A 27,138-nucleotide genomic window follows, 5' to 3' on the forward strand; every position below is an offset into this window, starting at 1 on the left:
AAAAGTGATGAGCCGGGTGAAGTTCACCTCCAAGAAAAAGTGAAGTGTGGGATTTTTCACTGTTTTCTCCATTGGTTACCAATCCTGCACAGCTCTTGGAAAAAGAAAGCTTTCTACCTGGTGTGGAGGACAATGAAACATCTCTGGTTGGCTTGATCTCGCCTGCATTTCTACCACTTCGTTTTCATAAGAACTTCAATGCTCTACATGTCCTGTGATAAATTCATGTCATAGCGTTGATTAGGAATCTTAAGCAAAAAAAAAAAAAAGCCTACTAAATGGGCTTCAGATCTGACATACTAGGAGCATCTTAAATTTGGTAACTTCCAGTAAGGCATTGATCTAGAGAATGTGAGATTTTTGACTGCTTCTTGGGAGGGAAATAAAAATTGTGAAATTGGAATTTAGTGCCTCGAACAAGGTGTCAATAGCTGACAGGATGGATAGAAATATCATTTGTGCCATTGCCCAATAACATGAAGAACTTGCCTCTCTGTCACTCAGAGAGACTATGCCTAGAATCAATTGCCAGTGAAATTGCAAATACCATGTTACACTGGTATAAAAGGATGATCAAATATTTATTGGCTCCCATTTTTGAAGGTGTTTTTCCTCATGTGCAATTCTTAGCCAATGCTGAGGGAGGTTTCTAAGCAGATGGAATTATTTCTCCATGTGGCTGGAAAGTAGAAAGCTACCCAACAACAACTTTGGTTATTTTGCATTTTGAAACGCCTCAAACTGGCCATGGGTGTTGAACTCCAGATCAGTTTGACCATATGGGATTTATTTCACATGCATGTCAACCCCAGGGCTCTTTGGGATAGGGTAGGGGCAAGTTTCTTATTATGACCAAGAAGTAAAGGGAATGAAATCGATAGTTCAGTTCTGTTTCTTACGTTCACTGTCTCATCCCATTCTCCTACTAAATCAAGGTTTCAAAAGGTCAACTGACTGATGTTTGAAGCATGATCATTGGACTTTATAATGTGTATGTATGGGGTCCATGTCCTCTGGATATTCCACACTTTTACAAGACACTCCTGAGTAGCCATAGTTAGAATGTAGGCTAATTAAAAAATCAAAATGGAACCACTACCTAAAGAAGAAATTCTAGTCTAATCTTGAGGGAGTCTGTTCACTTTAAATGTTACTTAGTGTCTTTATTGACCATACTATTTTTTGCATAACAAAGGCTCTGGCACCAAATTCAGTGCTAAATAATCACTAATTGTTGATAACATTCTATTAAAAGTAGAGTCAAGCCTGCAAATGCTGAAAATGAAAATGAAAGGCTTATTACAAACTAAAATGACAGAGAACAGGACATAGAAAAAGAGACACCACTCCATTTGGATGAATGATCATGAAATTAACCTGCATTTTTGACAAATTCAAGAACTTACAATGACTTCAGGGATACATCTTGGTCTTTTCTTATTCTCTTGCCAATGCCACATTTCAATTATAACAACATTAGTTCAATAACACAAACTTAAACTTGACCTCACTATCCATTAGGATGAGTTTGAAGTAATTCTGAACTCCAACAGATTTAAGACAAAGTTCAGGACTTGATCTTGAGATTTTTCTTTGGAGTGCTGAATGGTACCAATTTAAAAAAGATTTGTTCTACCTCTTTGTCTTGGTATTACAGCATTTTGGAGTAGAGAGGGCATTTAAGTAGTTCAACTCTTTTGTCTTGATGGAGAAAGGGAAGTCTAGGAAGGTTGCTCTGTCGAATGTCATATAACGATTAATGGCAGAGCAAGGTCTCCGACTCAGTCCATGGCTTTTTGCATCATAATATGTTGTTTTGCCCCGTACACAGACTTTTCAAATGGAATTGACTTTCACCATCCTAAGTATTCACATCTAGACTACAGTTCATATTTACTTATATAGATGGTTCAAACAGGGGTTGGGGACTACTCTGCTCAGAATCATCATGTAATCACAACTGTTTGAATTCATTGCTTACACAAGATGAGATCTCACATATCTTATAAATGGGATTTTCTTTCTACCCACTGTTTATGATTAAGGGTTGATGGTGGGTACAAACCCTGTGTAATAACCAAGTCCTTTGGTGTCCTGCTTCCTTTATTCCAAGTAGAATCCTGGAGTTTGCCCTACCTTTGTATGACCTAAGATTTATATATTTACTTTCTGTTGTATACTTTTATATTATAAACCATCAAGGTTGGGAAAAATAGTAGGAGAAAGAAAGTAATGGAAACATCTAGAGAAGCAATAATAAAATTAAGCTGAAACTGCCTGAGAACAGGATGCAAAATCTATGGTGAGATTTGTAACTCAGAGGCAAACCATTATTCGAGTATACCTGTAGCTCTCCTATTTCATCTACAACTGGTCCTTGGGAAAATAACAGTGACCATTTCATCAATATCATTAAAGTTTTAAAGTCATTCACAGCCCCCCCATATATCAAATTTTTCTCCTAATACGTGCACTTTCCCCAGTTTCCTCAGTAGTAGGGTATGAGACCTTAGTGTGAAAGTGGTTACCTCACTGAAGGGACTCCATAGAGACCATGGAAGCTAGAAATGGTCTTAAAGATCACCTAGTCCAACCCCAGACCCTGCAGTGATTTCTGTATATTCATTGAAAAATCATAAGTGTTCATTCCCTTTGCTAACTTTAAGATAGAATCCATTTCAGTTGGAGAAATGCAAGATATAGCACCAGAGGGTTTCCCTCTGTTATTTTCCAGATTTCATGTTTTTCCTTGCCTTGGGTGCCCTAGCAAGTTGCTAAGGGTCTCTGAAGGCACTTCCTATAAACAGGGCTCAGTTGCTTAAAAGGCATGCTCTTGTTGCATGAGATGATTGTCAAGATTGACCATTTTCCCCTCATGTTTTGTTACCAGGTATTGAGATGCTAGGCTGTGAAATGCCACCTAGCACTCATATTTCCATTCTTACTTACCCACACTTTGCTTTTCCTCCTTCCTTTTCAACTTGGATTAGAAGTCTGTGTGCAAGAGAGAGCCCACCTTCTAATATTCTTTATAATATGCTACAGGTTATTCTGTGGCCTGTTATGGCTTTTCTGCCTTTGTACCTGGATAGGCAGTAGTATGTAAGCATCATATACACATCCAGCAATCAATGCTTATTGCAATCATGTTTTTGTAAGAATCTGCACTTCAGTAAACATGCAGCCTTGGGATTTATGGCACCAAGAAATTGGCTACAAGGATATTAGCATGCTCCTTAGGTAAGGGGGGAACATGCTCAGAAGCTGTTATCTTATGAGTACTTAAGTGGATGGTCACATTTGACCATTTGATCTAGTTTCTGGATTCTGGATCTGGTTGGTCAGGTAATTGTAGTTACTGATAATTTGCCCTTTCTACTGGGTTGAGGGAGAGCTGGATAATACCATGAACCCAGTTCCCTGCCTACTCCATATGGAGCTGTAGTATTTTTTTTTTTTTGAGGGATAGGAAGATATACTGTTGTTAGGAACTCCTTCCCTTAGAAGTATGTGGACATTTCCACTGAAGAGTGGGTAGGGAATTCAGCAGCTGTGATAGCCCCCCTCCTTTTTGGAAATGTCCAATGTTCTGGATGAGTTTCCCCTTGTTCTTCCTCATTTTGGGGTAGCCACATGCACACATACACAAACACATCCATCAATCATGAATTTAGTTGTTATTATACCCAGCTGTTAAAATGGCCTATACTTCTATATCTTTGATCATAAACTCATCTGTTGATCTCTGGGCTTCAGGCAAATTAGAAGTAGCTCTATGCCACAGAAATCTTAGGAACCTTACTATACTCTTCTTCCACGTGTAAATGCCAGGAGGAACTCCTGACAGTACTGGATGGCTTTTGTTTTAAAAGGGTCACTACCATCAGATTTATTAGCTGATAAATTCCCAGAGATCTCATCACATCTGAGTGAGACAGAATAGGAAACATAAGAACCCAGTGATAGAAGGCTCTTTAACTAAGAGGTCAAGTAAGTCCTTCTTAGTTCTGCATAGACGTTTTACCTTGATTGTCCTAGCACTTTATTTGGGGGTACAAAAAGCTAATCATTTTCTTTCTTTTTTTTTGGTAGCTTAAAGAAAACAATTAGCACCTGTGTGAATATGCTTCCTATGCTTTGATTTGACCTTCATGACGCATTTTTTAAAACTCCTTAGAGATAAAAACTGTGTTAAGGATGAAGTGGTATTTTTATTAGATGCTTCTATTCGCAGCAATTCCTGAAAGGACTGCTGACTGGCAGGTTGGTGGGGACCACACAACGGAGAGAGACTCAGGGACCTGACAAGGAGGAATGATCTAGGAGCCTGAGGAGAAGGGCGATGGATATCAGAGGCAGTAGGGAGGGAAAAGGCACTCATGGGGTATTTCTTGCTTCTAGATGGTCCTCTACTGATCAGCAGAGGAAGCTTTACTGCCTTCAGAAACATCACCTCAAACCTCTCTTTACTTTCTTCTCTGTCCTATGCTTTCTGTCTGAGAACCAAAGGGCAGACAAGGGGAGTAAGGATAGTCAGGTCAGGGGAAGAGTCCGTGATGGGTTTTCCCTGGGCTCACAACCATATCATCATGACTCATGTCCCAGTAGCTACTCTTAGTTTCTCAGGTTCATAGAACAAAACAAAACAAAACAAAACTACCTGCTCAAGAGTAGCCTACTTTTTTTTTTCTTTTGGACATAAAGATCTTTCCCCCTGTGCTCATTTATTTCTACACTGAGGACCTTTATCTGCCACAAACATCACTTGTTAGTGAGAAAGTTTTCTCATCTGACTCCTGATCTCTTTTGATACAGGAGCAAGAAGGAACCCAGGGATCTCCAGGTACTCCCTAATTAAACTGTTCTGGCAGCAAAATCTTGCTTGGGGACTACATCATTGATGTCAGGCTGTTCTGTGGCATCAATAATCAAACGCCAGTCTGAAATGTAAAATGTACTTGCCACTTTTTCTCTTCTGGACAAGCAATGAATTTGATCCTCAAGTTGTTCGAGTAAATTTTTTTGTCTTTTGGGAGTTGAGTATGCAGGATTCCTGCATACCTAGACCCAGAGGGAAGAACACCAAATAGTCATCACACCAAAACAACGGAATTAACTTAGTTCAGGCCAACTACCTGGAGTCATTAGACATTCTCCTCGGAGAATGGAGTTTGGCTACTTCTTCCCCTCCCCACTGGTGTGCAAAACAATCTTTTAACCTGGGATATTTACAAAGTCTTGGGTCTCTAAAAATAGCTGTAGTAAAATAATAAAATACAGGATATATTTATGTATAGAAATCTTTAACCCTTCTGAGGAGAAGGATGCATATTCTTTCCAACATGATTAAAGTAGGGCCAATCATCAAAGCAGCAGCAAGAGAAGACCAAGGCTTAAAAACGATCTTATAGGGCAGGTGTGTTGATAACAGCTCCCTCCTTCATCTGTTGCAACATATATACCATGCTCTGGTCAATAAGCCTTGAATAGACACAGTGCATCCATTAGTCACTTAGCAGAGGGGATCCCTTTGGATACCCCCAAGATGTAGTTACCAGAATTCTTTCTAGTGTTCCTGTAAACAGCTTCTCATTGTTCCTCTGGATTTTTGAGGGTCTTGCTTTGCAAAGACCTGGAGAGTTTTCCTTGGCTAATTTCAGGAAAAGTAGAGCAAAAGCAAATGTTTGGTAACCAAGTCTTCTACCAAGTGCTCTCCAGGGCACTGGTCACACCATAAAGCATCATGCAAGTTTATCAAGTCCCACTGTCATCCTTTTCATATGTCTCCTTTCAGTTGGTGGTCACACTGGCTTCCTTTTGACGCAGTCTTTCTTTCTGTTGTTTAAGAAAAAAATGAGTTTATTATCATTCCTTTCTCTAATTTTCCATCTGTTCTCAAATTACAACAAGCATGTGGTCTAGAAGGCTGTGTTGAATTGTCTGAAACATGCCAAAGAGATGAGTGTTTCTCTATCACTCTGTTTCCTACTGTTCTGTCATCATTCTACCCCTTACCCAGTCCACAAACCAATTTTTTAAAAAATAAAAAAGCTTATTGCAAAATTAATCCCATGCAACTCCAGGTCTCAGAGCAAGTTCTAAAGGATAGCAGGCTATTCTTTGTTCCCTTACATCTTTCAAGACCTGTTTAAAGTGCATTACCCAAGGACTTCATGGAAAGTAGTGATTTCTCATTCATGGGAATATGAAAAATTCCTGTTGCCAGGTTGAAAATATCTGCAGAAGACCAAAAGTAAATATTCTTTCATCGGTTTGAACTGTTGCTGCAAATATTTCCTCTCCATTAATTTTTTTCCCCTCTAGATGGATGGCACATGTAGTTCTGTTGAGTTTATATAAATAGAAACAAGTATAAACAGAACAGAAAAATGAATGCACACTTTCTGTAGGTTTAACATAGATATATGTTGAACATGTTCAGGGGATGAGTGTTGCTCATGAGGGTGGGACAGAAATATTTAAAAGGCCAACAGGCACTGGTATGGAAAGATGAGAGAGGAAGTTTCCTGAGAAATGGACAATAATTTGGACCCCCGAAAGAGGGCTGTCTGTTATCTATGAGATCATAGTATCAAGAAACATAGATTGAGAGTTGGAAGGGATCTTAAGGGCCAGCTAATTCAATCCCCTCATTTTAATGATGAGGAAACTGAAGGTCAGAGTTTAAGTAACTTGCTCAAGGTTACACAGGTAGTAAGTATCACAACCAAGGTTAAAACTCAAATCTGACTCTAAATTCAGTCAACTTAAAAAAAATACCCATCTAAATTTAAATACCATCTCTTTACTTAAGTACTTGTATGAGGAATTGTCTTATAGGTTTCCTTATACTTCCCATACCAAAAAAAACTTATGCCTTCTAATTGGAATCTGACTAGTTGAGGTCAATTTATAATTATAATAATGCAATGACCCCACATAAGTTTCCCTCTGACAAAATAGAAGATCTCACCTTCTCAATAAAGATGGGGTGTCTTAGTGGGATGAAATTTGTCTGTGAGAGCAGGGAGAATGATATATACAAGATGCAAATGGAAGAGACCAAAAGCAATAGATGTTTGGGGCACAAATTAGGGCATGAACCCACAACCCAGAAATCTGACAGTCAAGTGAAATTCCCAGTCATGTAGGCATGTGAGATAAAGAAACATAACTCAGAGGGTTCATGTACTCATTCTGCCATCAACCAATAGAAGCAGGTTCTTTGGGTCGTGGTTTCTTTATTTCTTATCAACATCAAACAGTATACATTGAGCTCCTACACACAAATAGTACCAAACTTCAGAGGAGCTACCTTACAAGGTTGTCATGAGAAATAATTAAACAAAATGATGGTACAGTCTTTAATTAAAAAAAAACACCATTTAAAAAAATTGTTTCTATTTACTAGTGAAGAGGGTCAGTTAAATGTTTCTTGAGTTACACTCATTTGGGTTGAAATTCAGTGTAGTCCTTCACATGTTAATTTTGCCCTATCTTTAGTGAGGCAATAGAAGCCAGGAGACACAGCACTGTGCTGGGAACCAGGAGGTCTGGGTTTTAGCCTTGCTTTTGACACTCTTTTTTATGACTTAGAAAGATCGCTTAAATTTCCAGCATCTCAATTTCCTCACCTGCTGAACAGGAATACTGGTTGCCCTTTTTCTGCAGTGGGAACAAATCAGACCTCAAATATGAAAGTGTTTTGGATATTTCAGAAGTATGGTATTATTGAAATATAAAGTATTATGGTTCTATTCTCATGATCTACTGAGAAAAGGGTGTGAGAATTCTAAGGAGACCAGGTTGGGCTTATTGGTAATGGCATCCATTTTAATTGAGGAAAAGGAAAAGAAGGTAAACTTCAAAAAGTTTCATTTTTACCTCACATTTTTTTTTTTCAGTATTAAGAAAACCTTGGTTACACTGAATAAAACATCTTATTACCAGACTGGCAGTGGGATTGATTTTCTTTGTCTCCACCTTCTTTTCTGCTGTTAACTTGTTGACTGTTTCCTGGGCCATTTTCAGCCTGAAATGAAGAAAACGAAGAGAAAAGATAAATAGAAAGAAGGACAAAAAAAAAAAGAGGAGAGAGAACTATATTAAACAGAAACAGAGGAATTCATTTTTAACAATTGTTTCTCCATTATCCAATCAGTTTCTTGGGAGTCTGGAAAAGTTGGAATCATTTCCAAATGATTAGCAGTGTTAAAATTCAAGGTGGATAATTAGATTTTAAAGTTCAGCACTCTCCTACCACATTTCCTAACTGAGCAGTTGATGTTTTATCAAAACCAGAATTCCTTATCAAATTTCTTCATTGGAAGGTTGTAGGTCATCTATGACCTCTAAGGACCTTTCCAACTTTAAGCTTCTATGTCTCTGAATATGTGGTAGGTTCTTATTAACTGAATATCATATAGTTTCTTTAACCCTCAGTATGTGTTTTGTGTGGTTAATTGGATTCTGTTTCTTTTCCTGCTTATCAGAGACAATTCTGAAAATTGAAGCTCTGGGGAAATTTTTAGAAACTAGAAAATTTCAAACATGCATAAAAAATTAAACAACCCACAAACTTAAAAAAAAAATACACCCTTTCCTTCAAGGACTTAAATAAGGGAAATCCACATTCTTTACTAGTTGCTCAATATAAATCATCACTTGCCTGAGGCAAGTGGCTATTTGCAAGACTAATTTAATATATTCAAAATACACATCAAAATCAATCTTTCTGTCTACAGTTTGGAGTTAATGATAATGAATTGAAACCCTACCTTGGTTACATGAAGAGTGGGTGTGGGGGTGAATAAAATGTGTGTGTGTGTGTGAGAGAGAGAGAGAGAGAGAGAGTAAAAGAGAGAGACACAGAAACAGAGTCTGACTTGTATATGAGCAGAGGTTTATAAGACAACCAGAAAAAAAATGCCAAGTTGACCAGAAAACTGGGCATCTCTTGACATCAGCACAGATCTAGGAATGATTAGAGAGTAACAGAACTTGAAATTCCCACTTACTAACCTTTCCCATTTGCAGAAATAACTGTACCAATCCTCACTCAATAAAAGAATGTATTAAAAAGATTGAGTCCAGTTTAAACCACTTCTGAAACACTGAATATTGAGGAATTTGTAAAGCAACAATAATGGAGATTAGCAGCTCTTTTGGGGTTGTTAGCATTTCTTTTAAAAGAGACCTGAGTTCAAATTCCTCAAATTCTGACACTTAATAGCTGTTTGACTGGAAGTAAGTCACTTAACCACTCTGTTTCTTCTTCTGTAAAACAGGAACAATATCTGTAGTACTTAATTGAGAAGCTGGTTATGAGGATCAAGTAAGGTACTTTAAACAAAGTGCATTGCAAACCTCAGATAACTATATAAATTCAAGTTGCTAGTATTATTATTGATGGTTAAATCATATAAGTTGCCACACTACATTGTTTTTTATGTGTAGACTGTGTATGAAAGGGACAAATGTGAAATATGGCTGGAAAGGTAAATTAGTGGCAGATTGAAAAGCACTGTCTGTCATAAGTGCTATGTTAGATGAGTCTTCCTCTCATGGAGAGCACAGAGTAGTAGCGAGGTTGTTTGTCCTTCGCTTTTGAAGAGGACCAGGACTTCAGGAAGGTGATGTCATGCCTTGCAAGTGAAGTGGATTTAAGTGAGGCAGGGCTGTGCAAAGTCACCAGCCTCACTTTCTCCTTAGGAGCCATCTGGGTCCAGTGGCAACATATAGATCAGGACAACCAGAGATGGTCCTGGATGCAGTGGGAGACCTTGGCCTTTTTAAGCTAAGGTCTTTCCCAGGTCTCAGTTTGTCTGAGGCAACATACATTCTTAATGATTAAGGCTAGGTTAGAAATGAAGCAAAGAATGGTTTCTTTTACCTAGTTAAAAAAAAATCAGTCTATAAGTGGAAGACCCTCAGAGTTTCTGGCCAAAACAGAAACAATTGCTATTTACACTTTGAGCCATCAAGACCCCAAACAATGACCAAATGAGACTTGGACTGGGACCTATTATTGGTCAATCATTGAGAACCAGAGTGATTTGGAGATAAGGCATGGTCCTTAAAAAAGGAATCTAGCCTGTAAACTCCAAGATATCTTTTGCATGTGTGTGGGAGAGGGGAAGGGAGTTAGCAATAGAAACTTATTCCTTTGGGCAGAACACTTGCAGATGAGGGTATGATTCCTTATGTAGACAAGGGGAGAGGAGGGAGGAAGGAAGGAAGGAAGGAAAGAATGGAAGGAGTGTGCATTTCCCAACTGGCCAGTTCATTCCTTCCTTCCTTTCTTCCTTCCTTTCTTTCTTCCTTCCTTCCTTCCTCCTCTCCTCCTGTCCACATAAGGAATCGGTAGTGAGGTGGCATAAACAAAAGAAACGAATGAGCTGATTTCATCAGCATAGGCAGCTTCTAGTGTAGGAACTAAATTAAGCATGGTATTAGGTATAATGTTAAAGTATTAGAAGACAGGCATTAATCATACGACTATAAAATCCTTACGAGAATTATATTGGTACTGCTGAGGATATCCTTTATGAAAACAAGAGAAAGAAATAGGAAGATTTATTTTTTTCAGGAGGAGAAAATTTTAAGATCTCACTAGGTTTATAACTTAATTCTTTGTAAGAAAGCATCTGACTCCACTGAATAAAGTACAGACTTACAGACTCTTCTCAGACTAGGTGTCTCAGCACATGTCAAACTTATACAAGCCTTTGTGACATATGTGATCACAGAGATTATTTTGCTAGATAGCCTGTTGGATGCTGACATCAAGTAAGTTTTTCAAAGGGAGCTATATTTTGGCAAATGACATTTTGGTTTGCGTCATGGAACATAAGAGGCAGTTTAGTTTAGTGGAGTGAATTGAGTACTGAATTTGGAGTCAGGAAGACCTGGGTTTAATTTCTGCCTCACACACTTACTGTGTGAACCTGGCAAATTATTTAACCTTTCTGGGTCTCGGTTTCTTTATCTACAAAATAAAGGGGTAGGATTCAATGACCTCAGAAATCTCTTCCAACTCTAAATCTATAATCCTACGATCCTGTGTCTTGCCTAAAGTTAATTTTTTTTTTTTTACTAATGGTCACATTCTGCAAATGCTCTTATTCATAGATGACATTATCCTAATTTAATTGGGAAAGGAGGGAAAAGAAGGGAACAAGCTTTGTCAAGTGCCTACTTTGTGCCAGACACTGTGTCTAAATGTTTTATAAATATCTCATTTGATCTCCATAACACCCGTGGAAGGCAGGTGATTTTATATATGTATACACACACACACATTTTATAATCACAAAAACTGAGGCTCAGAGAGGTTAAGTGATTTGCCCTGGGCATAAAGCTAGTAAGTGTCTGAGGCCAGATTTGAACTCAGGTCTTCCTAATTTCAGGCTAAATGTTCTATTAATTTTGTCGTTTAGTTGCTACTGAGCACTAGATGACTCCAAAACTATCTCAGTGAATCCAGAGTTATATGGCAGATACTGGTCTAGCCATTCACACAGGAAAAACAAATTGGATTAAAAAATAGATTATGACATGCAGCTAGATGCAGAGCCTGTCAAACTAATTCTCTAGTGTATATATTTTGTACTATTACTATAAAGAAACAATCGATTGGACCCAAAATTTAATCACACAGGGATATTTGGCTTATGTGGTGGGGAATAAGGCATAAGAAGACCAGGAAGGTAGGAAAAGTCTGCCAAACAGAAGATTTTCCACAGAATTCTTGTTTTTCCAGGTAAATAAGAAATACCCCTTTACCTCCTAGAAGTTAGTTTCCCTCTGGGATTGCTCTACTCCTCTCTTTGACAGGGAATCAGATCTTTACTCTTGACTGTGTTGGGGGGAAGATAGGAAGGGGAGAGAACATACTTGAAGGTCCTATACTAAATCAATGCTGGCACAACCTTTTCACTCCAATTTTTCTGAGGGTTTTCTTGATAGGAAATGATGTCAGCTTACTCTAGACTAGATTTATATATCAGAGACTAAGCAATATCTCTAGACTTGGGCAGATGGATTCATTATTCTGTTGTCATCTAATATAACATTAGATCATGTTCTATGAGGAAGCTAAGACTGAATATGCAGAGATATTTATGGGAAAAAAGATGGGAAATCAGTTTTTAATTTGTTTGTATTAATTGAGTACATCGGTCAAAAGTTAAACGAAGCATTGTGTGTATATGTGAGGGAGGGCATGCAGGGACAGGACAATTTGGGCTGCCCTAGATCACACTCTGTATCGAAAAAGTCACTAGGATTAGAACACTGAACGTCCTTATGGCTCTATGGAACTTGTAGGGTAGTTCTCTGTATTGATGGGATTAATTCTCTGGGAAGAATGACTGCCAACACAATGCTTCTCCCAAAAGGGTTATTCAGGGACAAGTGGAAGTTAACAATGTGTTAAAAAGATAAAGTCTCTTGAAAATACAAGCAAACTGACCCTAGAATGACAGAGCCCAGTACATAGTCTGAGCTCAAACAAAACGCTAATGAATCACAAATTGATCCATGACTCCTCAACCAATCCCCACTCCTGTTACTTCCTAGAAAATAACCTAGCATTGTAGCATAGTCTCTGCCAACCAGAAAGCAACCACAGGGTCAGGTCTACGACAGCCATAAGCCAAAAGAAGAAATAGGAAAATCAGTAAAATTCAGAGTTTCACCTTCCCTTCTCACACAAGGGTAGTAATTATTTAATATTTCACTGTGATTTATTTTATTTATAGCCTTGCCTTCCTCCTCTTTCCCTATTGGTATCTTTTACTCCAAGAACTTCTAGAATAGGGATAAAACAGAGACAGTGTGGTAGTGACTCCAGAGCCAGAAGAGGTTGTTATTGTTTAGTTGTTTTTCAGTTATGTCCAACTCTTTGTGATCCCTTTTGGGGTTTTCTTGGCAAAGATACTGGAGCGCTTTGCCATTTCCTTCTCCAGCTCATTTTACAGATGAAACTGAAGCAAACAGGGTTAAGTGACTTGCCCCGGGTCACACAACTAGTAAGTGTCTGAGGCTGGATTTGAATTCAAGTCCTCCTGACTCCAGGGCCAGCACTCTACCCACTGCATCTCCTAGCTCCCTCAGAGTCAGGGGACCTGAGCTCAAATCCCATTTTTGACACTTATTACCAGTGTGACCTTGAGCAAATAAATCACTTCACCTTTTTTTGAGCCTCAGTTTCCTTTTCTGTAAAATGAGAGAATTGGACTAGATGGCCTCAGAAGTTTCTTCCAGCTCTACATTTTTGATTGTGACAATCCTAAACCCTAATCAGTTGTTGTTTGTCCTTCATTCTCAAAGAGGACCAGTGACAGCAAGAAAGTGTTATCTTGACTTGCAAGTGAATTGGATTTAAATGAGATGAGGCTGATTAACTCAAACTCATTTTGATACTGAAGCTGTTTTCATAGATTTATCAATTGTTTGAGCTAGAAGGAACCTTTGACACCACCTAGCCCAATCTTCTCATTTCACATTGAAGGAAAGTGAAGTTCAGAGAAGCAAAAATGACTTGTCCAAGGTTGCTCAGTAAAACATTGGCAGGGATGGTACTAGAACTGAAGTCATGCATGTCATTTTTAGTCCAGGGCTCCTTCTACTATAGCACATTTTTTTGGGTAATAATTTAGTTGTATTTATTTGAACATTTCTTCTAATGATGATAACGATTCACATTATCAGCAGGGACAAACATAATCTAGTGTAACATTCTGGTTACTGAACTATTATTTGATAGTGAAATAACCTGTTCTGGGTCGTGCAGACAATAGCAAACAAGTGATTTTAGGAATTCAGAAGTAAGTTTTAGGTTTGGACTGGGATTAGAGGGCTAAAATGACATCCAAGGCTCTTGCAGAACGGGGTGACTTTGAAACATTAATCACTGTGTGACCATATATACGTCATCATCCAAGATATTAAAAGTGAATGGCTTTGGAAACTTTGGCGGACAAAGGCACAGAAAACAGAGGCAATTATAGGGAAGACAGCTTAAGAAATGCAAGTTGCTAAAGCATGAAATATGACCAGCTGTAACATGAATCTGTTTAAAAGACGACCTAATATCATTCGCCACTGTAAGAAAGAGGTCAAAATAGTCTAAGGGAATTGATGGAGCAGACTCCATGCGCCAACACGGACAGCAGTGAGTCTTTAAAAACTGTGGCAAATTTGCTTGCCTGGGGAAAAACCCAAGACTGCTGAGAAATGACAAAGAAAGCTAAAGACCCAAACCATTATCACTTGGCTCTCATGGCTTGCTACATACAAATAAATCCCCCCAATTCTAGAGTCTACTTCTGAATATGTGCAGAACATATGCTGAGAAACCAATGAAAGAACAGGCAAAGCATGTTTTTGTTGTCAGTTTGGTAAAGTCTGCCTTGGGCTCCTTTGAGGGGTAGGAGAGGCTTTTACCTAGAAAAGACTGTTATGCAAACTTTGGCTCTAGACGCCGCAGGTGGGAAAAATGAATTCCTATCCTCTAATCCTGCATTTAGTAGCATGGTGCAACATGAGGAAGCTCTGCTACACACTTCTAAGGCATGCTTCTCCTGCAACCCACTGGAGAAAACCAGATGATTTGGCAGGAAGTGTCTGGGGGAAAAGAACCAAAAATAACAGTGACGGCACTCCCAATACCACTAAAAATCTCTTGTCTGTCTTTGAGAGAGGAAGTAAAAAAGGAGATGGGTAAAAGCACAAGGAAGTTACAAAAGTGGTCTATCAATTCTTTTGCTCTCTAAATGACCTGACAGCTAAGTAGAGTCAGGCTAGAACACCCAAAGGAAGGGACATCACAAAGGTGATGCAGGAAGATAAGCTGATGGCTTGGCAGTGCGTGTCACTTGATGCACACACTCAGCTCCTCAAGTGATAATTCAGGGCTAAGCAAAGGGCAATAATTTTCCTGGTTTCCTGGGTCAGGAGCATAACCTACATTGATTTTTTGTTTGTTTGGCATTAAATGTCTTGCACTTTTAGAGGAGAAGAATGGAGGCATAGTGCCTTGCAGATAAAAGGGGCTTAATAAATATTTGTTTAATTTAATTGAAGCGGCAATAGTTCTCTTTTCCTGGACAATGCCACAGAGGCATTTTCTCAGCTTGCTCTAGGGAGGTGGTATAGTTCTCCTGGCATTCGTGAAGTCAATACCCAGCATCGATTTTAGGAAATAATTTTTAACGTCAGGTTCAATTATCACTATAAGAGTGGCAATGTTTCATTCTGGTCATAGGCAAGAATAACTGTGCAGATTCAAGGAGAGATTTGGGAACTAGCCTGGGGCAAGGAGCAAGAGGGGCCCCAGGGTCATACTCCTTTAGCTAGGTGGCATAATGGAGAGAGTGCTGAGTCTGAAGTCAGAAAGACCTGAGCTAGAGTTCTGCCTTGGACACTTATTGGCTGTGTGACCCTAGGCAAGGCACTTACCCTCAATTACTCAGCTTTAATTTATTTCCCTTAGTACAATGGGGATAATAACAGCGTCTATCTCACAGGGTTGTTGTGAGGATCAAATGAGATAATATATACAAGAATTGTGGAAACCTTAAAGCTCTATATAAATGCTATTATTGTGGTTATTATTTTTATTATGAATTCATGCCACTTCTGGCAGCACTCCCAATTTTGTTCTTTATGCCTTTGATAAAAATTTTTTTTAGTGGTTGATAATTGTGACAGCTGGTAAAGTGGTAAGTATTGGGGGAAAATATATATGTATATATATGTGTGTGTGTGTGTATATACATATATACATACACATGCATGTGTGTGTATGTGTGTGTGTATGTGTGTGTGTGTGTATCCTAGTAAGTCAGGTTGTCAAAGCCAGTGAAATATGGTAAATAAAGCCAATCTCCTTTAATAGTAATATGCAAACAAACCCCACATAGAACCATTAAATTTGACCTGGACAATGGATAATGATGAAATGTTGACAATAATTAGGATAGCAGCTGTTGAAAGATTGATAGTGCTTGGGAAAATACTGTTGAAATGTCAGAAAGTATAACTTTTAATAACCCACAGTAGCTGGAGTGAGAAGTACAGATAGTACAAAATAATAGATAAGCCAATATGCATTTATCTTTGGAAGGCAGTCAGGAACTCACACTCAGTTTGAGACAAACCCATATTCTTCATCAGTTCTTTGATGCCTGATCCTGGCCCTAACTCCCTCTCATAGGTCAGTTCTGTTGGTGACCTAGGGTATGCTGGGATAGTAGGAAAATTTAAAATTAATCTTAGAACCTTTTCTCTTAGAAAACACCATCAATTACTCACTTGTGTGTGTGTGTTTGCCTGTTACATGGAGGTGAGAGAATAAGATACTAAATTTTATATCAACCAAACTCCTCTTCCCAGCCTCCTAAGCAAAGGCCCTTCTTTTCCTCTTTGAGGACGCTTCCTAGTGCCCAAAATACCAGTCACGGAACCAGCCACTTCATAGTTTTCAATGTGATATCACACGGAGAACCAAAACATACTCAAACTTCAAATGATTAATTACAGAACAAACCTCCCTCATATTTCTAGGGCTTCTTTTCTAGGCCACAGGGGAGTAAAAGTGGAGGGTGTACCTGGATTTGCTCTGGAATGCATGATCAGTTAAAACCAATCACTTTGTACCTAGCAGACATAACACCCCAAGCTAACCAGGAGACTGAGGTGCAGAGTGAAAGGTAACAAAGTCAGAGGGAGTTATCTAAGTTAATAGCTTTTAGACTGAACTTTTTAGCCCCATAGAGTAAATCTGCAGTTTCACAGGGGATTTTCAGCTTGTCCTTGGAAAAATTTTTCAAGCTTTGGTCATGAAAACGTATGCATATTGGTAGATACCAAGTCCTTGTTTTTTGATTATAAAACGTACCTGCCTTACTTGCTCAGCCTCACCCAACACCAAAAATGGTATAACGCTGTTCGGAAGAGTGTGGGGGGGAGATATTTTTAGGTAGGAGAGCTTTCTAGCCAGCCCTCAAATCACACTATGTATGTGTGTCATGAAGGCAACCTCCTATTCTATCCCCACCCAAAGGCTGGCCCTGGAAAGAGCTATATAGGCAAATAATCCTAAAATTTTGAAGCTGGATCTTAGGAGAAGTCTTACTTTGGGTTTCCACTGCCCACTGCCAAGCAAGGGGAATGGAGTGAGGATAAATACTTCCTGAAGTCCTCATTTGAGCTCCCTCTGTCTCTCTGCTTGGTGAAATTCTACTCATCCTTCAAGATCTAGGTGAAATCTAGCTCACTAGATCTAGCTCACTCTGCTCCCTTGAATTTTCCCTATTAATATCCTTCTTTCCTTCATGATTCTCATAGCATTCATTTGTTCAAGCATTTTTTTTTGCACACATATTCAACACAGTATTTCAATTATTTAACTATATGGTTATAGAATGTACATGTCTTATTTCATAATGGATAGTAAGATCCAGGAAATATGGGACTATGCCTTATTAATTTGCACAGTCCCTTTGGTATCAAGCATTTCCAAATATCTATAGGTATCTCTGCTTGGACGTTCCAGTTATCACCTGAATCTCAATACATGCAAAATGGAACACATCACCTTTCTTCCAACTGGCTCACCTTCCCAACTTTCCCATTAAGTCAGAGGTGTTATCACTTTTATAATGAATAAATGAATTGAATAAAGTGCCTCATCTCTCAGCAGCAAGAAGGACACCCCTGATTTTGAGTATCCTGATGTAGTTAATTCTAGCAACATGAAAGGAAGAAGTATGATATTCCAATTCAGAGTTCAAAGTGGAGAAGATAGGACCAAAATGATCCCACTTCCCAACCTGAACAAGATCCGCCTCTTATCTCTCTTTTCCTCCAAAACAATCACTTTGGGCTTCAGTAAAGAGAGAAAGGAAAGGTGAGGGAAACACACAATTGCAAGAGAACAATTAGAGAGGTAGTGCAGGGGGTGGGGAACCTGTGTCCTGGAGGCCACATGTGGCCCTCTAGGTCCTCAAATGTGGCCCTTTGACTGAATCCAAACTTCACAGAACAAATCCCCTTACTAAAAGGATTTGTTCTATAAAACTTGGACTCAGTCAAAAGGCTGCACCCAAGGACCTAGAAGGCCCCACTCCTGCATACCTTCTTAGAAATAGGGGGCTGAAATTAAAGTCACCAAATGAGAAGGAAAGAGCTGCTTTTCCTTATCCAATGCTTTTCCTATCTGCTTCTGCACAGTCCCAGACCCTGCTCTATTTTAATGACATGAGAATCCAAGGATACCTCCTCATGCCTTCCGAGATCTAAATTAGTGTTTCCTTGAGGTCTCATCTGACTCGAACTCTCGATTGTATGCCAACAATATCACAATCTAAATTAAACAAATGAAGTCTTACCCGCCTGCAGCAGGAAGATTAAGGAAATAAATACACACATATACAGACACACATATAGGTATGTGTGTGTGTACATATACATATGTATGTGTATACACACACACATGCACACACATGCACAGAAATTATATGACCTATAAAGGTTGTTAGACAAGTAAGTAGGCTAATAAGGAACTACGGAATTTTTTTTTCCGAATATCTTTTTTGATGTGGGAATTGAATAGGCATTTATTGTGGGCCTACTATATGCTAGGCACTATGCTAAGAACTTATTTAATCCTCACAATAATGCTGGGAGGTAGGTGCTATTATCTCCATTTTACAGTTGAGGAAACTGAGGTAGACAGAGGTTAAGTGACTTACTCAGGGTCACACAGTTAGTAAGTGTCTGAAGACAGATTTGAATTCAAGTCTTTCTTACTCCAGGCCCAGCACTCTATCTACTGTATGGCATCTAGCTGGCTCTTTTGATGTGATTCTCTCTGTCTCTCTCTCTCTTTCTCTTTCTCTCCCCCATACATGCATACATACATACATATATCCACATACATGCACATATTTATGGAGTTATCACACACACACACACACACACACACACACACACTCCTTTTCCTGAAGAACTCATTAATTCTAACTTCAATTATTTCCTCCTGGAAGATGTCTCCCAAATCTATACCCCAAATCCTAAATTCCAGTTTGAGATTTCTAAATGTCTACAGAATCCACTTGTATGTCCTTTTATCAACTGAAACTCAACTTATTTGAAACTGAGCCCATCACCTTTCTCTGTGCCCCACACCCCCCTCTGCTTTGACTGGCTCATCTTCCCACGTACCTCATGAAGTCAGTGGTATTACTGCTTTTACTGTGCTCCAGACCAGATATATGAAGGTTTTTTCCCTTCTCCCCTCTCTCCAATTTGTCACCAACCTCTGCCATTGCTTCTTTGGAAATGTCTCAAAGATTTGGTCATTCCTTTTCATTTTCTCTGTTCTAGTTCAAGCCTCCATCACTTAATGCCTGGATTACTGAAATAGCTTCCTTGCTGGCCTCCTGGACTCTAATCTCCTTCCTTCAACTCATTCTACATATCGCTGTTATGCTTCTTAATTAAATACTCTCCATCACTGGTTTTGTCTGAAAGTCTTTCCAATTTAGTTTGAGTTTCCAGAGTTTGTGGTCTGCAGGCATAGTCTTAGAGAAACCAAAGTTACTTCCATTTTACAATGAGGCACTGGAATAGGACTTTAATCGTTGGTTGCCAGACTAGTTTTCCTAAAACACCATTTTTACCATTACAATTTTTCTTCTTGTTGCTTACTAAAGTTCAAGATCCTCTAGCTAATTTTCTTTTCTTTAATTTTCTTTCTTTCTTTTTTTTTTTTTGGCAAGGCAATTGAAGTTAAGTGACTTGCCCAGGGTCACACAGTAGTAAGTGTCAAGTATCTGAAGCTGCTCTAGCTATTTTTTTTGTAGCTAGGCAATGGGGTTAAGTGACTTGCCCAGGGTCACACAGCTAGTAAGTGTCAAGTGTCTGAGCCCAGATTTGAACTCAGGTCCTCCTGACTCCGGGACCAGTGCTCTATCCACTGCACCACCTAGCTGTCCGTCTAGCTTATTTTCAATGGCTGCCACTACCTGACTCTATTTACCCATCCAATCTTATTTCCTTGTACTCCTCCAGCTGTACCCTACAAGTGCTAACTTCTAAACTGTTCCTCATATAAACCATGCTCATCCCTGTCTCCATGCTTTTACTCATGTTTATTTCACCCTCTGTGAAATAAGTCCCTTTTTCTCACGGACCTATATATAAATTCTGCTTAGCCTTTTGAGCTCAGTTCAAGTGTTACCTACTCCATGATGCACCCTCTGATTTCAATAGCCCACAAGATCTCCATTTCTATTATGATATTAACTATTCTAGTTATAGTCAATGAGACACATTTTTCATTTATTTCACAGAACCGTAGACTCTTGGGGCTGTAAGGGATCTCCAGGCATTAGAGGTCACGTAGTCCACATCTTTTATCTTCCGAATGAGAAACCGAGGTCTGGGAAATACATTGACTTGCCCAAGGCCTTCATATCCCTCATCTGTGTTCTTCCTACACCACACTAATTGTTCCACATATATTTGTGTTTCCTACACAGTTAACGATGCAAGATCTTTGAGGACAGGAGCCTTGTTTTATGTCTGCAGGAAACTCAAACTCACTGCGTTCAAAGCAGAACTCATCTTTTCCCCCAAACCCTTACCTCCTCCAAACTACCCTATTACTGTCTAAGGGTACCACCATCCACCCAAGTCACCAAGGCTCACAATTTTGGCGTCATCCTTGACGCCTTCCTCACTCTCCTTTGTGCCAAATGTCAAATCCGTTGTCAAATATTGAGTTTTTCCCCTGCTTTCATGACATCTCACAGCATCTTCTTTTGATTCAAAGAGCCATTATCCAAGTTTAGGCCCTCATCACTTTTCATCTAGACTACTGTAGTGGCTTTCTAATAAGTCTCCCTGCCTCATGTCAAAACCCACTGCAATCCATCATCCGCTCAGGGGCCAAAGTCATTTTCCTAAAGCTTAAGTCTGTCCATGTCACTGCCTCTTGTCCCATTCCCATCTCCCTACTCCCTTGCCAACTGTACTCTACTGGCTCCCTCTTACCTTCAGGTTCAAACCGAAGCTCCTCTGTTTAGCATTAAAGATTGTCATAATCTGGCCTCTTCCTACCTTTACAGTCTTTTTACATTTTACTTCTCTCCATATAGTCTCTGCTTTAACTGGGCCTGGAATCAGGAAGATCTGAGTTTAAATCTGGCCTCAGACATTTATTGGCTGTGTGACCCAGGGTAAGTCACTTAACCTCTGCCTCAGTTTCCTTATCCATAAAATGGGAATGATGATAGCACCTACCTTCCAGGGACGTTTTGAGGGATCAAATGAGGTAATTTGATTATCACAGTACCTGGCACACAGTAAGTGCTACATAAATGTTAGCTATTATTATTAGCTTTTATCATGCCTTTGCACTGTCCATCTCTAACAAGTCTAGAATGCTTGCTCTCTTCTCTCTCCCACCTCTTACTTTTCCTAGCTTTCTTCAAGACTTAGCTGAAATCCCATCTTCTGCAAGATATCTTTTCTGAAGGAAAAGGATTTATAGTAGCCCTTTTCTGGGGGTAAAGAGTTAGATATTGAGGGGATTCCCATCAATTGGGGAATGGCTGAACAAGTTGTGGTATGTGATTATGATGGAATACTATTGAACTATAGGAAATGATGAACAGGATGCTCTCAGAGAAACCTGAAAAGACTTATATAAGCTGATATAAAGTGAAATGTACTGTGTACAAAGTAACAGCAGTATTATAGGATGATCAGCTGTGAATGACTTGGCTATTCTTAGCAATACAATGATCCAAGACAACTTTGAAGGACTTATGATGAAAAATGCTATCCAACCCCGAAGAACTGATGGTGTCTGAAAGCAGAATGAAGCATACTTTTAAAATTTTTCTTTATTTTTTTTGAGGTTTTTTTTGTCTGCTTTCTTGATTATTATGGAAGACTTTTGTATTGTTACACATGTGTAACCTATAACTAATTGTTTGCCTTCTGAATGAAGTGAGGTGGGGAAGGGGAAGGGAAAGAATTTGCAACTCAAAGTTTTAAAAATGAATGTTAAAAATTGTTTTTATATGTAACTGGGGGAAAATAAAATACTAAATAATTTTTTTTTTAAAAAAGAATCCTTTTCTGGTTCTCTAGCTGCTAGTGCTTCTTTTTCTTTGAAATTACCTTCCATTTACTCTGTATATATCTCATATATATCTAGTTATTTCTAGTTACTTATACGTTGTTTTCCCTATTAGAATGTGAACTCAAAGTGAGAAGCTCAGTTTTTGCCTTCCTCTGTTTCTCCAACCCTTAACACAGTACCAGACATAAAATAAGCATGTCATAAATGTGTTTCAGTGACTGATAGATTAAATATTAGGGAGCAGGGTACAGAGGAAAGAGAAGAAGCCAGGTACTGCAACTCTAGAGTCTGAGAACCAGGATTCAACTTCTTCCTCTGATACTTGCTTTCTGTGTGACCTTCACTTGGAACCTTCCTGGGCCTCAGTTTCCTCATCTATAAAATGAACAGGTTGGATTATATGGCTTCTGAGACCCGTGCTAACTCTAGATCTAAAATATATAATCCTATGATCTGACTTAGAATCAGGAGAACTGGGCTTTTTAAATTCTGACTCCAATGTTCACTACTTCTTGCGACTGCAGGATATAAACTGAGTCTCAGTTTCTCTATTGTAAAATGGGGATAGTAATACACTACCAACTTCACTGGGTTGTTATATGTAATCTTTAAAGAGCTGTATAAATGTAAGTCACTATGGTACTATACCTTTGTAAGGCCCATAGCACAAGTAAGCTATTAGGTATGTGGTGGATATATAACAGATCTCTCCTAATTGATTATATCAGGGAGTGATTATTTAAATTCCCTTTTAAATATGGGATCATAGATTTAGAGCAGGAAGAGAACCTCAGAGGTCATTGAGGCCAACTCCCTCATTTTACAGATGAGGAAACTGAGGCAAACAGGGTAAAGTGACTTGCTAAGTATCACACAGCTAGCAAGTTTCTTAGGCAGTATTTGAACCAAGATCTTTCCGACTTCTGTGTCCAGCTCCTTCTATACTGTGAGTATTGAGTCTTTTTTCAGTCATGTCTGCCTCTTTGTGACCTCATTTGGGGTTTCTTGGCAAAGATCTCAGAGTGACGTACCATTTCCTTTTCCAGCTCATTTTACAGATGAGGAAACTGAGGCAAACAGGGTAAAGTGACTTGCTCAGGGTCACACACCTTGGAAATGTCTGAGGCCAGATTTGAACTCAGGAAGAGGACTCCAGGAGCAGCATTCTATCCACTGTGTCACCTAGCTGCCCTCTACACTACACCATACTAACTCTCTCTAAAATTGTACAGCATTTATGTACTTAAGGGTAGTTTTTTTATTTGACAGCGGGGCAGAGAAACTCAAAGCTTTTGTGTTAGCAGTCAATCCAGCTGAAATTTAGTCATAAATAAAGATTAGTTTGTAAGTTCCTTGAGAGCAGGGATTGTCTTTTGCTTCTTTTCGTATTTCTGGTGCTTAATAAATGTTTATTGATTGATTGAAGGCAAATGGTCTCTGGAGTTCCATTGCTAGTCAATGGAGAATAGGATTCAATTTATAAATCAAAGTATTACTGAATTGTTTGTACCATAATCAATGGTCCCCAAGTCACTTGAATGAGTGACCATGCCTCTCCGAGAACCTGATATCTTACTCTAAAAAGGCAGCATGAAGTGGAAAAGACCTGAATTCAAATTCTGATTTCCTAACTGTGTGACCTTGAGCAAGTCATTTAACTTTAGACTACATTATCTCTAGGATTCTTTCTAGCTCTAAATCTTATTATCCACTTTGGTAGTGGGAGAATTTGTTCATTGCTCTCAAAGCTATCCACAGTAGCAACCATATAAGCTTATATATGACCACAGCAGTTACAAGTCATGTATTTTTAAAATCAACTCAAAATTTAGTTGGGCTTGAAAATAAAGTAACCACTTCCTTGTACTGTATAATAACTGTTATGTGTATAATGGAATCTCTCCTTTGCACGTCCCACGAAGCTTACCACACTCCTTATTCATTCATTACCTTCCCATTGTGGACTCTTTAAATAGTATAGCTGTTTGGTTTGGCTCAGGGTGAATGAACAATTTACCAATAATATTCCCCACATAGCTCCTCTGGGAGGTTTTTACCTTTTGTGAATTACAGTGTGTATTTGGTAGGCAGGTCTTCTCAGTTAGGTATTAGAGTATTTTATAATGTAGATATTCCAGCTATAATTAAGCAGCAGTAGCTTTTGTGCTATGAAATTCACAGAAGCAAACTCAAAACAGAATGTTATCAAACAGTAAGAAAGACTTACCTGCTGCCGTAACTGTGGCATGTCACTATTGCCTAGACCCTTTCCAAGAATCACTGAATATTAAAAACTGGCAGAGATCTCAGAAATAAATCTCATCTAACTTGCTCAAGGTTGACCTAGGGGTGGGTACATCTAAGGGAATTGAATATTTGGAGTGTTGCTAGAGTGAAGATGAGGAACCTGAGCCCTAGAGAAGTTAAGTGATTTTTTCTAGGTGAGTAGGAAATTAATGCAAAGCTAGGCCTAGAAGCTAAGGCTCTTGACTTCACATGGTATTCCTTTACCTCCTCCATGAAGGTGCTTAGAAATATATACGACATTTATAATACAAGTATAAAATATTATATAATGTGTTTAATATAATATACACACACATATATTTCTTAATAAATTTTATAATTTATAAAATAAAATTTAAATTTTATAATAAAAATATATTATGTATGCATTTTAAATGGGAACTGCGATATCACTTTCATAGGGAATTCTCAGTGAGGAAACTCCCTCTACCAAAACAGATGAGGATCTGCTCTGTAGCTTAGAGAGATGGTGGGTGCCTTGAAAGGACAAGTGACTTGTCCGGGGTAACACAGCCAGCATCTGTTAGAGCTAAGACTTGAACCCAAGTCCTCCTTAGTCTGAGACCAACTTTCTATTTAATAGGTCACACTATCTATTTTATAAACAAGGAAACTTTGCTTAAAAAAAAAAAACCCAAACCCCAAAAATCAAAGTTACTTGCTAAAGTCACAAAGGTATTTAAGTTGGGAAATGAACCCAGGTCTTCTGATTTTAAGTCCAGTACCCTTCCCATTATACCAAATTTCCTTAAATGTCTGGGTATAACAGCCTATAACATATCTAGTCACAGAGCTGTACAAACATAAAACTTCATGAACACCAACATAAAACAAAAATTGGTGCTACCTCCACCCCCATCCTCTATGTTTCTTGAGGTCTAATTTAGCTGCCCTTAATATAACTTATTACTTACAAAAAAGGATGAAGTATAAAATTTTTCTGGATGAACTCTAACACTATACTTTCAGTTTTTGTGAATAGTTATAAGATCATGTTTTCATAAGGACATTTATTTTATTTTTATGGTGTAATTGGATTTTGAATTTTTTTTTAATATTAGGTTATAATTGAGTATTCAGTGTTGCTCAACACAATTTATTTCCAAAGTACAACCTAAAATTCTAATGGTCTACTTCTATTCTTATATGGTATGTTATAGCAGGGATTCCTTTTGTCTAGCAGTTGAACTAAATAACCACTGAGGTTCCCTACCAATTTTCAAATTCTGTAATTCTCTGATTAGGTTTGCCATGTATCGTCAGTGAAAATGGCACCAAAATGATAAAGGCAAGCCATCTGCTATCCAGTTTAATGGAACCTTTTACAATTAATAACTAATAGTTTAGCACAGTGCTTGGCACAAAGTAGGTGCTTAATAAATTGATCAATTTATCAATTAAATTGATTAATTTATTGATCAATGACTAATAGTTACTAATATTTATAAGTTATATATACCAATGTTATTATACATTATATATATATATAAAATATTTGTATATTATATAGAGCTTTAAAGTTTGCACAGTGCTTTAAATATGTTATTTGATCCTTACAACAACCCTGGGACATAGGTATTATTATTATCCCCATTTTACAGTTGAGGAAGCTGAGGCTGAGAGAGCTTAAGTGACTTGCCCAGGGCTCCATAGATGTTAAGTAATTGAAGGATTCAAACTCAGGTCTCCAAGCCATGGAGTCCAGCGCTTTTGGCTAAGACACCTAGCTATTGTGTAAACCCAAATTGATTACCTTAAGTCACCTCAAGGATCACTACATGAGTCTGAGGGGCCCCAAAGAACAAAATACCTGCCATTTCAGATATAGTACAATCAAAAGTCCCCACTTCCTGATTATATTTCCCCTGAGAAACTCTGCATGAGAGCGTAATGGACAATAACCAAGATCTTTAAATGGGTTTCCATTATCGTATATAAACATGTTTACAACTCTTAATTAATTAATGGCTTCCTCAAAATATTTTACCAGACATCATTAATTTTCAAAGATTTTGTCTTAAGTAAGAAATCAGGGAGTTTCCTCAGTACAAAGAATGGTTGGGATGTAAAGATGTACATGACTGACAAATTAGAGGCCTTAAAAACTACCTCCATTTTAAAAACTTTAAATTCAGGATCTGTGAAAGGTGTTGGTTTACAGAGTACAAAGCGGGCAGTTGTTTTCCAGAAAGCAAAGCTCAAAAAAAAAAATCCTATGAGGGAAAGCTGGGGAAAATGTCACTTTGAAGAATGCTGAGCTCCCATTGCCCTAGCAGAAAGATGATTATTCTGGTCTGAGTGGGCAACAGAGTTCACTCCTATAGCAGGGTAACAATCATTAATTTGCTGTACCATCTGGCATTTCAACAGTCATTAGAATGAAAAATAATTGATGGATTTCTCTTGTCATTCTGATTTTTTTCTTTTTTTTTTTGGATCTAGAGTTAAGGTTCCAGCTTAAGTGGTAATTTGACTGAGAGACCCCGGCTGGATGCATAGGAAATGCTACTGGATTTTATGACTAAGGTGCATGTATAGAACACCAGTGAGAAGTCTACTCCTTCAAAAAAGCAGGGTTAGGTGTACCATCTTTTACAGGAAGCTTGTAAAATGCAATATTTATCTTATAGAATTGCTACAGTAGAAAGAGAACTGGTTCTGGTGTCAGAGAA

At 38.4% G+C, this 27,138-nt stretch overlaps 1 protein-coding gene across 3 annotated transcripts in view; it reads right to left on the reverse strand.

Annotated features, from left to right (window-relative positions):
- Positions 1-1,137: 1,137 nt before the first annotated feature.
- FMN1 (formin 1) overlaps positions 1,138-27,138 on the reverse strand; it is a 490,990-nt gene continuing 464,989 nt past the window's right edge. For all 3 annotated transcript variants that reach the window (XM_027869857.1, XM_027869856.1, XM_027869859.1), the window contains 2 exons: positions 7,948-8,032; positions 1,138-5,835 (listed from right to left, as the gene is read on the reverse strand). In XM_027869857.1, coding sequence (XP_027725658.1) covers positions 5,791-5,835; positions 7,948-8,032 — 130 coding nt within the window. In that variant the 3' untranslated portion in view covers positions 1,138-5,790. The remainder of the gene's footprint in view (positions 5,836-7,947; positions 8,033-27,138) is intronic.

This window comes from Vombatus ursinus, unplaced genomic scaffold (assembly GCF_900497805.2).
Source record: "Vombatus ursinus unplaced genomic scaffold, bare-nosed wombat genome assembly UNPS02014794.1, whole genome shotgun sequence".
Taxonomy (NCBI): Eukaryota; Metazoa; Chordata; class Mammalia; order Diprotodontia; family Vombatidae; genus Vombatus; species Vombatus ursinus.